This window comes from Schistocerca piceifrons, chromosome 1, assembly GCF_021461385.2.
Source record: "Schistocerca piceifrons isolate TAMUIC-IGC-003096 chromosome 1, iqSchPice1.1, whole genome shotgun sequence".
NCBI classification, from domain to species: Eukaryota; Metazoa; Arthropoda; class Insecta; order Orthoptera; family Acrididae; genus Schistocerca; species Schistocerca piceifrons.
The window spans coordinates 738,937,792-738,950,962 of record NC_060138.1 but is presented as its reverse complement, the minus strand read 5'-3'; the positions used below and the strand labels follow the sequence as shown (position 1 = coordinate 738,950,962).

At 42.5% G+C, this 13,171-nt stretch overlaps 1 protein-coding gene across 6 annotated transcripts in view; it reads right to left on the bottom strand.

Moving 5' to 3' along the window:
• LOC124711645 (DDB1- and CUL4-associated factor 11) overlaps positions 1-13,171 on the bottom strand; it is a 129,674-nt gene that overhangs the window by 5,722 nt on the left and 110,781 nt on the right. For all 6 annotated transcript variants that reach the window (XM_047241849.1, XM_047241865.1, XM_047241834.1 and 3 more), the window contains one exon: positions 8,277-8,383. In XM_047241849.1, coding sequence (XP_047097805.1) covers positions 8,277-8,383 — 107 coding nt within the window. The remainder of the gene's footprint in view (positions 1-8,276; positions 8,384-13,171) is intronic.

Below are 13,171 nucleotides of genomic sequence, written 5' to 3'. Positions count from 1 at the left end.
CAAATATATGCACCAAGCAGTAGCAGAACACACTCACAAAAGACGGTTGTAACTGGCAAGCTTTCAGAGCCAGTGGCTCCTCCTTCGGGCAGAAGGGGTGAAGGGGAAGGAAGAGGGGTGAAGGAAAAGGACTGTAGAGGTCTACCAAAAGGGGTAGATTTCAGGAAAGTCACCCAGAACCACAGGTCAGGGGAGGCTTACCGTAGGAGATGAGGGGGAAAGACAGACTGTTGGGGACTGCAGTGGACAAGATTTGAGAACCTGAGAGCTTAAATGTGAAAGACAGGGCAATATGCAGACAGAGATTACTGCTTAAATATCATAATTGAGTTAATAAGAGTGAAAATGTATGTAACACAGGTGGGAGGGGGGCGGGCGTGAAAAATAGACAGGAAAGACAACGAAAGACATAGAAAACTAAGAGTGAAGCAAAGAGTAATTGTTGTTGTTATGGTCTTCAGTCCTGAGACTGGTTTGATGCAGCTCTCCATGCTAATCTATCCTGTGCAAGCTCCTTCATCTCCCAGTACCTACTGCAACCTACATCCTTCTGTATCTGCTTAGTGTATTCATCTCTTGGTCTCCCACTACGATTTTTACCCTCCACGCTGCCCTCCAATGCGACATTTGTGTTCCCTTGATGCCTCAGGACATGTCCTACCAGCCGATCCCTTCTTCTAGTCAAGTTGTGCCACAAACTTCTCTTCTCCCCAATCCTATTCAATACCTCCTCATTAGTTATATGATCTACCCACCTTATCGTCAACATTCTTCTGTAGCAACACATTTCGAAAGCTTCTATTCTCTTCTTGTCCAAACTATTTATTGTCCATGTTTCACTTCCATACATGGCTACACTCCATACAAATACTTTCAGAAACGACTTCCTGACACTTAAATCTATACTCAATGTTAACAAATTTCTCTTCTTCAGAAACGCTTTCCTTGCCATTGCCAGTCTACATTTTATATCCTCTCTACTTCGACCATCATCAGTTATTTTGCTCCCCAAATAGCAAAACTCCTTTACTACTTTAAGTGTCTCATTTCCTAATCTAATTCCCTCAGCATCACCCGATTTAATTCGACTACATTCCATTATCCTCATTTTGCTTTTGTTGATGTTCATCTTATACCCTCCTTTCATGACACTGTCCATTCCGTTCAACTGCTCTTCCAAGTCCTTTGCTGTCTCTGACAGAATTACAATGTCATCGGTGGACCTCAAAGTTTTTATTTCTTCTCCCTGGATTTTAATACCTACTCCAAATTTTTCTTTTGTTTCCTTTACTGCTTGCTCAATATACAGATTGAATAACATCGGGGAGAGGCTACAACCCTGTCTCACTCCCTTCCCAACCACTGCTTCCCTTTCATGCCCCTCGACTCTTATAACTGCCATCTGGTTTCTGTAGAAACTGTAAATAGCCTTTTGCTTCCTGTATTTTACACCTGCCGTGGTCAGAATTTGAAACAGAGTATTCCAGTCAACATTGTCAAAAACTTTCTCCAAGTCTACAAATGCTAGAAACGTAAGTTTGCCTTTCCTTAATCTTCCTTCTAAGATAAGTCGTAAGGTCAGTATTGCCTCACGTGTTCCAACATTTCTATGGAATCCAAACTGATCTTCCCCGAGGTCGGCTTCTACCAGTTTTTCCATTTGTCTGTAAATAATTCGTGTTAGTATTTTGCAGCTGTGACTTATTAAACATATACACGCCTGGAAATTGAAATAAGAACACCGTGAATTCATTGTCCCAGGAAGGGGAAACTTTATTGACACATTCCTGGGTTCAGATACATCACATGATCACACTGACAGAACCACAGGCACATAGACACAGGCAACAGAGCATGCACAATGTCGGCACTAGTACAGTGTATATCCACCTTTCGCAGCAATGCAGGCTGCTATTCTCCCATGGAGATGATCGTAGAGATGCTGGATGTAGTCCTGTGGAACGGCTTGCCATGCCATTTCCACCTGGCGCCTCAGTTGGACCAGCGTTCGTGCTGGACGTGCAGACCGCGTGAGACGACGCTTTATCCAGTCCCAAACATGCTCAATGGGGGACAGATCCGGAGATCTTGCTGGCCAGGGTAGTTGACTTACACCTTCTAGAGCACGTTGGGTGGCACGGGATACATGCGGACGTGCATTGTCCTGTTGGAACAGCAAGTTCCCTTGCCGGTCTAGGAATGGTAGAACGATGGGTTCGATGACGGTTTGGATGTACCGTGCACTATTCAGTGTCCCCTCGACGATCACCAGTGGTGTACGGCCAGTGTAGGAGATCGCTCCCCACACCATGATGCCGGGTGTTGGCCCTGTGTGCCTCGGTCGTATGCAGTCCTGATTGTGGCGCTCACCTGCACGGCGCCAAACACGCATACGACCATCATTGGCACCAAGGCAGAAGCGACTCTCATCGCTGAAGACGACACGTCTCCATTTGTCCCTCCATTCACGCCTGTCGCGACACCACTGGAGGCGGGCTGCACAATGTTGGGGTGTGAGCGGAAGACGGCCTATCGGTGTGCGGGACCGTAGCCCAGCTTCATGGAGACTGTTGCGAATGGTCCTCGCCGATACCCCAGGAGCAACAGTGTCCCTAATTTGCTGGGAAGTGGCGGTGCGGTCCCCTACAGCACTGCGTAGGATCCTACGGTCTTGGCGTGCATCCGTGCGTCGCTGCGGTCCGGTCCCAGGTCGACAGGCACGTGCACCTTCCGCCGACCACTGGCGACAACATCGATGTACTGTGGAGACCTCACGCCCCACGTGTTGAGCAATTCGGCGGTGTGTCCACCCGGCCTCCCGCATGCCCACTATACGCCCTCGCTCAAAGTCCATCAACTGCACATACGGTTCACGTCCACGCTGTCGCGGCATGCTACCAGTGTTAAAGACTGCGATGGAGCTCCGTATGTCACGGCAAACTGGCTGACACTGACGGCGGCGGTGCACAAATGCTGCGCAGCTAGCGCCATTCGACGGCCAACACCACGGTTCCTGGTGTGTCCGCTGTGCCGTGCGTGTGATCATTGCTTGTACAGCCCTCTCGCAGTGTCCGGAGCAAGTATGGTGGGTCTGACACACCGGTGTCAATGTGTTCTTTTTTCCATTTCCAGGAGTGTAGTTCGGTAATTTTCACATCTGTCAACACCTGCTTTTTTTGGGATTGGAATTATTATATTCTTCTTGACGTCTGAGGGTATTTCGTCTGTCTCGTACATCTTGCTCACCAGATGGAAGAGTTTTGTCAGGACTGGCTCTCCCAAGGCGGTCAGTAGTTCTAATGGAATGTTGTCTACTCCCGGGGCCTTGTTTCGACTCGGGTCTTTCAGTGCTCTGTCAAACTCTTCACGCAGTATCGTATCTCCCATTTCATCTTCATCTACATTCTCTTCCATTTCCATAATGTTTTCCTCAAGTACATCGCCCTTGTATAGACCCTCTATATACTCCTTCCACGTTTCTGCTTTCCCCTCTTTGCTTAGAACTGGGTTTCCATCTGACCTCTTGATATTCATACAAGTGGCTCTCTTTTCTCCAAAGGTCTCTTTAATTTTCCTGTAGGCAGTATCTATCTTACCCCTAGTGAGATAGGCCTCCACACCCTTACATTTGTCCTCTAGCCATGCCTGCTTAGCCATTTTGCACTTCTTGTCGATCTCATTTTTGATACGTTTGTATTCCTTTTTGCCTGCTTCATTTACTGCATTTTTATATTTTCTCCTTTCATCAATTAAATTCAATATTTCTTCTGTTACCCAAGGATTTCCACTAGCCCTCTTCTTTTTACCTACTTGATCCTCTGCTGCCTTCACTACTTCATCCCTCAGAGCTACCCATTCGTCTTCTTCTGTATTTCTTTCCCCCCTTCCTGTCAATTGTTCCCTTATGCTCTCCCTGAAACTCTGTACAACCTCTGGTTTAGTCAGTTTATCCAGGTCCCATCTCCAGAAATGCTGAGACAGAAGAAATTAATGTAAATTAAGGCCAGGTGGGAGGCGAGAACCAAGGACTTGCTGTGTACTAGTTCCCACCTGTGGAGCTCTGAGAAATTGATGTTTGGGGGAAGAATCCAGATGGCGTGTGTGGTGATACAGGCACCGAGGTCATGAATGTCACGTTGTAGAGCATGCTCTGCAACAGGATATTACGAGTTAACAGATACACCCTCTGCCTAAGCCCATTCATTCTAATTGATAATTTGGTGGTAGTCACACCAATGTAGAAGGCTGAACAGTGTTTACATAACAGCTGGTCTACGACGTTTCATTTCGCAGATGACTCTCCCTATGATAGTATATGTTTTGCCAGTTACATGGCTGTAATAGTTGGTGGTAGGAGGATGCATAGAGCAAGTCTTGCCGCGGGGACGGTCACAGGGTAGGAAGATGGGTGCAGAAGAAGCATAGGGTCTGACAAGAATATTGCTGAGACTGGGAGACTGACGGAAAGCTATCCTAGGTGTGGTGGGCAAAATTTTAGACAGAATGGCTCTCATTTCAGGGCACGATTTCCAGAAGGCATGGACCTGTCGAACCACCTGATTAACACATCCCAGACCAAGATAATACTGAGTCACCAATTGTGCACTCCAAAGTTGTTTTTTGGAGGGATCAGCAACATCAGGATTGGATCTGTTGGCGTAGGAAATCTGCTTTTTATCCAGGCTGGTGGGGTAATTATGTGCAGTGAAGGCTGAGGTGAGAATGGTGATGTATTGCTGTAAATTGTCTGCATCTGAACAAATATGTTTGCCTCAGATGCCAAGGCTGCATGGGAGGGAACATTTGACTTGGAAAGGATGGCAACTGTCAGAACGTAAGTACTGTTGTTTGTTGGTAGTTTTAATGTGGACGGAATTTATTTGGATGAGTATGTCACTTCCATTACACCTCTGAAGACATGTTGTTACCAGGGCATTTAACATTAACTTCCTTTTTCCTTTCCAAAACTAAGAAATTTTTTTCATGGAATGAACTTTGAGTAAGTGGGAGATAGTTGAAAACTTTACTACACACTCTGGCTGCAAATCACAAAATCAAAAAGGAGGATTAAGACTTAACATTTCATCAACAATGAGAGTGTGAGAGACTGAACACTAGCTCATACTAGAGAAGTATTTTGAAAAGAAAAAGTTCGGCATCTATCTTAATTGCTTTAGGTTACTTGTTGGTGTTTTTAATATAACTCATCCCGTGGCAGAGACAAGTGGCTCAGCTATTGTACCTCATCACAAACTCACAGTACCAACTACAACAAGAACTCTCAACAGCTTCCCTGCAGCTAATAGCAGAAATAAACAAAGTTTGCATAAAGATGAATGGAAAATGTACTAATCATTGAATCAATAATTAGTAACAATACAGCCCAGTTTTCACTGTTGTTGGCAACAAACTCTGGCACAGTCATAGTGATTAATTTTGTGCTAGAGTTTGATCTTGGTTTAATAACTCATTATTTGAGGTCATTCCATGCACAGCCTATAATATCAATGCCCAAAATAAACAACACTGAATTCAGTGGAGTGAAGGCAGTAATAACAGCTAATTTCCATTACATTTTTAAATAATAAAATGTCTCTGCTAGTTCTCTCATTCTTTACTTCCAACATTTCCACTAGCAATAGTGCCACTGAATTCCAAAGCCAGCAGACATCCTAAAATTGCATTTGAGAAGAATGGCAATTACCAATAACTCTAGATCTAAATTGTTAGCTGTATATGACTGCTGTATACAACTCACATTTATTAACATGGCCATAAACTCTTGAAACTCTGGCCATCAATTGCATACTGACGTGGGCACAATAAAAAAAAATAAAATTTTATGGCAATATATGTTTTTGATCACATCCACTGGACACCAAAAACTAACTCAATTTTTTTGGTATAATCTAAAGAAATACACTGACAGAAAAAAATCACAATATCAAAAAACAATTAATATACCGGTATAATCGCCAGAATGTGGAATGCAAGCAGGCAAACACCATGCACCTTCGGATACAGGTGCTGGATGTCAGTTTGTGGGATACATTTCCATGCCCGTTGCACTTGGTCAGTCAATACAGGGATGGTTAATTATGCTTGTGGATGATGATGGAGTTGTTGTTTGATGATGGGCCATACGTGTTCAATTGGAGACAGATCTGCTGATTGAGCAGGCCAAGGTAAAATATCAACACACTGTACAGCATTTTGGGTTACAACAGCAGTATGTGGGCAAGCATTATCCACTTGGGAAACACCCGCTATGATACTGTTCTTGAATGGCTTCACAACAGATTGAGTCACCAGACGACATACAAATTCGCAGTCAGAGTGTGTGGGTCAACCAAGATGTGCTCCTGCTGTCATACGAAATCACATGTCAGACTCTAATTCCAGATTTTGGTCCACTGTGTCCAGCATGCAGTCCTGTCGGCTGTTGGCCCACAAATGGCCTCCTCCTAACCAATGTACAGCTATCACTGGCTCTGAGGTAGATCCAGATTTCACCAGAAAAACAACAGACTACCACTCTGCCCTTGAATGAGCTCCCACTTGACACTGCTGAAGTCACACTTGGTGGTGGTGGTGGTGGTGGTAGTTTGGGGTCAGTTGAATGCATATTACAGGGTGTCTGGATCTGATATGTCCTTTAAGTAACTAATTCGTAGCAGTTCGCTGTGTCACTGTGGTGCCAATTCTTGCTCAAATTGCTGCTGTAAATGCAGTACAACATGCCAGAGCCATACACTGAACAAAATGGTCTTCCCTCTTGGTAGCGCCACATGGTTATCTGCAGCCCAGTCTTCTTGTGACCATACATTCCCATGACCACCACTGCCAGCAATCATGTACAATGCCTTCATTCCTACCAAGGCTTCCTGCAGTATCACAGAAGCAACATTCAGCTTCTCACAGCCCTATTACATGACCTCATTGAAACTCAGTAAGTTGCTGATAATGGCATCTTTGTTGCCTTAAAGGCATTCTTGACTAACATCAATTCACCGCATCCAATCTCTACAGTAACTAGCGCTCATGATGGTTACAATGCGCATTTAAAGCAAACCCGATTTGTACCCTCATAGTGGCACTGCTAGCACCACTCTTATGCAACTAGCGTGAAATTTGAACAGATGTCATCTTTCAGATGTAGAAATACACCTACCAACTTTCACTTTTGTGGCATGACTACTCCTTGGTGATACGATTTTTTTTTTCCATCAGTGTATAAGAGTGATTGGTACAGTTCAGATGTGAGGGGGAAGGGTCTCCAGAAAAATTTTTATCATAAAAAATTTAAGCACACTTATTTTTATTGGAATGTACACCTGTACACAACAGTAAAATAACTCTGTCTTCTTAAAGCCATGTGTATGTACACATCAAAAATTCCATTCATACACTGTACAGTTCTATTTATTTCTTCTAGAAACAATCACACTAGCACACTTTAAGCTGTTTTGGACACACATTTAGCAAGTTTAGAAACCGTAAGTTATAATGCTGTGCACATTTTGTTCACCACTGACTACCTACAATTTATGGGTTTTGAAGATGGCAATGCAAGACCAAAGCTCATAACATCTTCCTGTAAGTCTGCAGCTCGTGGTCTAGTGGCTAGCATTGCTGCCTCTGGATCACGGGGTCCCGAGTTCAGTTCCTGGTCTGGTTGGGGACTTTCTCTGCCCAGGGACTGGGTATTTGTGTTGTCCTCATCATCATTTGTGACAGTGGCTAGATTGGATTGTGGGGGGAAAAAATTGAACTGCGTAAAAATTGGGACTTTGTACGGGCGCTGATGAACCTGCAGTTGAGCGCCCCACAAACCAATCATCATCATCTTCCTGTAATACTGTATGAGGTCAAATCATGAATTGTATAATACACGTTAATTAATCTTCTCCATGCTTGAATGTAATCTTTCCACTTTAACTCACATTTTTTAATAGAAAGCTGATTGGTGTGATTGACATATGGTCCCTAGTAATCCAGTTGTTTTAATTCGTTTATCTAAGGGATCAGCAATATTTTATGCTTGCAATGTGTTTTTTTTTTTTTTTCAGAATAGAGCATAGGACTTGATTAACAATAATGTTTTTTACTTTATTTTTTTATTTTTTTTTTCAAAAGTGTGCATATCACACCACCATAACAAGCTGAAGTAGTGGTACAAGGCACCATGTACTATGCACTATAATGTGGCTTGTGGAGTATGTATGTAGTTGCAGAAGTATATAGTACTGATATTGCTACAAACTGGGGATACATACTGAAGTGCTCATAATTTCCTGCCGATATGGGTGCCAAGAAACGTCACGCACACAGCCACGGTGACCAGCAAGCTTGCTCTCAATACGGCCCGTCAGCACATCATAAACTGTAAAGACAACAAAACAATATGTATTACATGTTGCCAACAAGCAGCATAGGTATATATCTACTACTTCAATCTTCACAGTCCAGGAAAAAAAATTTACTGATTCTTTGTTATATGTTTGTTTTTGTTTTTACTGGGTTAACAATTTCTCTTCATACTGCCAATTGATTTCCAGCCACCCTCCATACATTGATCTAACAGCATTCATTATTGCCATTAAAAAGTAGTCTGATTATTGAAGTGCTCTTTAAATCAATTAAATCGTGTAGATACTAAGGTTATAACTACTGTAAGAATTGCATGTTGTTGTTGTGGTCTTCAGTCCTGAGACTGGTTTGGTGCAGCTCTCCATGCTACTCTATCCTGTGCAAGCTTCTTCATCTCCCAGTACCTATTGGGAATGTGACGTGGAAGCAGCAAAAAGGGGAGGAACCATCAAACACATGATAACGATGGTTATGGTACATTTATTAGGGTATGGTAAGAAGATGAAACATGTGTTCAATATGGTCTCCTGACTCAACAATGTGCTACATCTGCAACAAGGCATGGTCGACAATTGCTCACAGCGTATCTGGTGTAATCACAGCAATATGTCATTTTATGCTATTCTTTGGATCAGAAACAGTCTGGATACATCCCTAATGGACACAACCTTTCAGATATCCCCACAACCATAAGTCACATGGATTTATGTCAGGTGAACTGAAGGCCACACATCTTCAAACTGCCTTGGGATGATACAGTCATTATTGCAGGTTTCTTGAAGCAAATCTTTCTCCTGCAAGTGATGTGCGGTGTCACCAAATCTTACATGAAATTAGTAGTGTGGAACATTTCCTTTCTGGAAAAGATGGAATCAAGTGTTATACAAGGAGGTCCTTATAATGTGCAGATTTAACTGTATACCTAACAGGCCCACGATGTGTCATTTCCTCAAAGAACAATGAATTGGGAATGAAGGAGCTCATGAAACCACAGCACAGTCACAAGCTGAGTGCAGTGGATCTTTCTGCCCAACATATGGCAGAGTATAGCCCCATATGCGACAATTCTAAGCATTCACAGCACCATAGCACCATGCACAGCAAAATGTGCCTCATCTGTAAAATGAATATTCCCCAGCCATGTCATCAATTTCCATGCATGCCAAAAAACAAAGGGCAAAGTCACAGCATTGTAGCCTATCTTAGGGCTTCATTTGGTGCATATTCCGAATCTTATAGGAATACCATGTAAAATGTGCTGCAAAAATCATTTGAACTTTTGACAGGGGGGGGGGCGGGGGGAGTTCCTGTGACACAGTTGAAGCACTGGCTGTAAAATTTGAGACAAGTGCTGCAAAAATTTAAGGCACCTGCTGCACGGTCGGCTGTAGCTGCAGCAACTTCATCAACTGCCATGGAAATGGACTGCATCCTCCTCCCTGCTATATCATAGAATGTGTGTGTTTCTTCAAATATCTTGATCATATTCTTTAGAGCATTTATTGAAAAGGGACCTCTTTGCAGCAGTTTCTATCAGCGATATTCCTGCAACGCAGCACTGCTATTGCTGCCATCCTGATAAAACAACTGTACCAGCAGGACACCTCTTTCTTCACAAATAGCCATTGAATTTTCCCGTATGAAACGCAATCTTCTTAACCCTTTACACCAACAGTTATTTTACAAAAGAAACCAAAATGTGTCACCAAGCAATATACAGCCTACTGATGTCAAAACAGGACACATTTCACATTCTCACTGTTCGCAGCACTATATTTTCACTGGTGGCTGAATGCGGAACTTCTATTTCCTTTCTTTTCTTCCAGCACTACTCTCAGCGAGCGCACCTATAAATGAAGATACCTATGCTGTTTCAGCATCCTGCTATATATACAGCCTACACTGCTGCACTTGTAACACCGTCAGTTTAATTATAAACACCTGGTAGAATGGTAGTGACTGTTTCTTATGATAACTTGCCAACTGTGCAATCACACAATAATGGGTCTTTCCTTCCTGATGTGCATCTATATGTTACATCTGTCATATTAAGCATCAATTGTCAGTTTACATGTTAATAGTTGATCTTCTGCCATCTTCCTATATTTTGTAAAAATTTTCTGACATTGTGACTTTCCCACTTACTGCAGAAACATTTAAAGAGTTTCATGCAGTTTCCAACATTATCCACCAGGTTCTTCACAGACGTAATGAACAGTATTAGTCCTGAAAGACACCCTTTGGATGTGCCCAAAGCTAGTTCCATATCTAACAAGTTATTTTTGTAATGCGTTGAGCTCTATTACCTAGGAATTGAGTAAGTACCGTTTTTCACAAAATGTGTTTTCAGTAACCTGTTGCCTGTCCCTAGACTTGTTCTAAATGTAAAATCATGGAGAAAATGTTTCCAACATTAATTATTAGTTGGTGGAGGATCTTTGTGCCAAGCAGTGCTTCCCTTCAGAGCTCCAAGTGCCACGTGCCAAGGTCTCTTCTCTTAGCCTGGGATGGTTTGGAGAGAGAAAAAGGTTTTTCCTGAATGAGCACAGCTTTTTGAGCAACAGCAGAGACTGTGCAATTACAGTGAAATAAAGAAACATAAGGCCGGCCTTTGTTCTGCAAGATTTACGCAGAACTGCTAAGCTGCTAAAGCTATGAACCCATTCCACGTACGAGGCGTGTTTCTCAAGTAAGGCCCGTTTTGTTGTAGACACTAGGGAGTTCACGCGCATACCACAACGAGCACGTGCGTCGTGTACCAGCATGCCTCGGGAACAACTGTGCTCGGTTTCAGATCTGTAGCTAACCTATAAGGCTCTTTCTGCACTTTCAAAATGTTTAAGACTATCAACTTGCCCGCCGTATGTGAGGTTCGCTCAGTGATAAGGTTTTTGTCGCCAAGGAACCTGTCTGCTGCCGAAATTCATCGATAGATTTGCAAAGTGTATGGTGATACTGTTATGAACGAAAGCAAAATGCGTAAGTGGGTACGAGAATTCAAAGATGGCCATGACAATGTCCAGGATGAGGACCGCTCTGGTCACCCTTCTTTGATTACTGACAATTTGGTGGCTTCAGTTGAAGCAAGCATTCATGAGAACAGGCACTTCACAATAACAGGTCTCTCAAACGAATTTCCTGATGTGTCGAGATTAGTGCTTTACAACGTTGTTTCTGAACACCTGAAGTTTAGGAAACTGTGCTCCCGTTGGGTCCCAAAACTCCTAACAGAGTGTGCAATGAAGTTCTTGACTTGGTATCACGAAGAAGGTGATGGCTTCTCGAGTCAGATCATAACTGGAGACAAAACATGGGTTTCGCATATCATGCCTGAATCGAAGCAACAGAGCATGGAATGGAGACACACATACTCGCCTGTAAAGGTGAAAGCCAAAGAAGACTCTGCCCCAGCACAAAATCATGGTGTTGGTGTTTTGGGATGGGCATGGCGTTTTGTTGGTCGACTTCATGCAATGAGAAACCACCATCAATGCAGAAGCATACTTCCAAACCCTGAGAAAGCTACGCAGAGCGATTCAAAACAAAAGACGGGGCATGCTGACAAAGGGAATTGTTCTTCTCCATGACAATGCAAGACCTCACACTGCAGGTCAGACCCGCCACATTTCTCAATGAAAAACAGAAAGATTTGTTGATGATGTTGCCATTTCTTCCTAAATAGCACAGGGAGTTTTACAGTAAACTTCACATCATGTGATCCTAAGATTGGAGTTCTGAAAGAAACAGAAGTTTATGTTGAGATTTTTTTCTTGAATTTAATTTCACTATTTTCTTGCAAAAAAAGTACAAGTAAGAAATGGTTTTTTTTTTTTTTACTTCAGTCCAACCAGTTAAAATATTAACTTATTTCTCAACTTGTCTTGTCACAAGTAAAACACAGTGACACTGCATTAATGACACTTCAAACAAAAACTTTCCTATTGGCACTTGCAACCAGTTAAGTTTTCTGGTACAGCACTCAGAACATTCTTAATATTGTTCATTTTCTAATTTGTCTCATTAGTTTTTGCAGTTATAAGGTGAGTAACTTAACTCCATGGTTTCAGAATACCTTCACACTTTTTTGAATATAAATAGGTTTCATACAAAAAGAGATACATTGCTTTTTGGTTCTTTTGATAACTGTGAGATTTGGCACTTAAACAGTTTACCATTTCCAGTCTTTCACTGTTCAACCCAAATACAATGCTGGTTTGATAATCTGTGACGTCATATTTAACACTGCAACTATTTAACAATTACTAGCACAGCAACATGGTATAAAGCACATTCCAAATCATGGCATCAGCCCAAATACTGCTGTCTACAGCCTTCTCAGCTCATGTCAAGCTGAATTACACAGACTGCTCTCTGTAAAACCCAAGTTGATTCTTACCAAGGAGAACTCCAGTCATTGAAAGAGTCATAGCACATAATCAGAAAATACAGGGTGTTTCAAAAATGACCGGTATATCTGAAACGGCAATAAAAACTAAACGAACAGCGATAGAAATACACCGTTTGTTGCAATATGCTTGGGACAACAGTACATTTGCAGGCAGACAAACTTTCGAAATTACAGTAGTTACAATTTTCAACAACAGATGGCGCTGCGGTCTGGGAAACTCTATAGTACGATATTTTCCACATATCCACCATGCGTAGCAATAATATGGCGTAGTCTCTGAATGAAATTACCCGAAACCTTTGACAACGTGTCTGGCGGAATGGCTTCACATGCAGATGAGATGTACTGCTTCAGCTGTTCAATTGTTTCTGGATTCTGGCGGTACACCTGGTC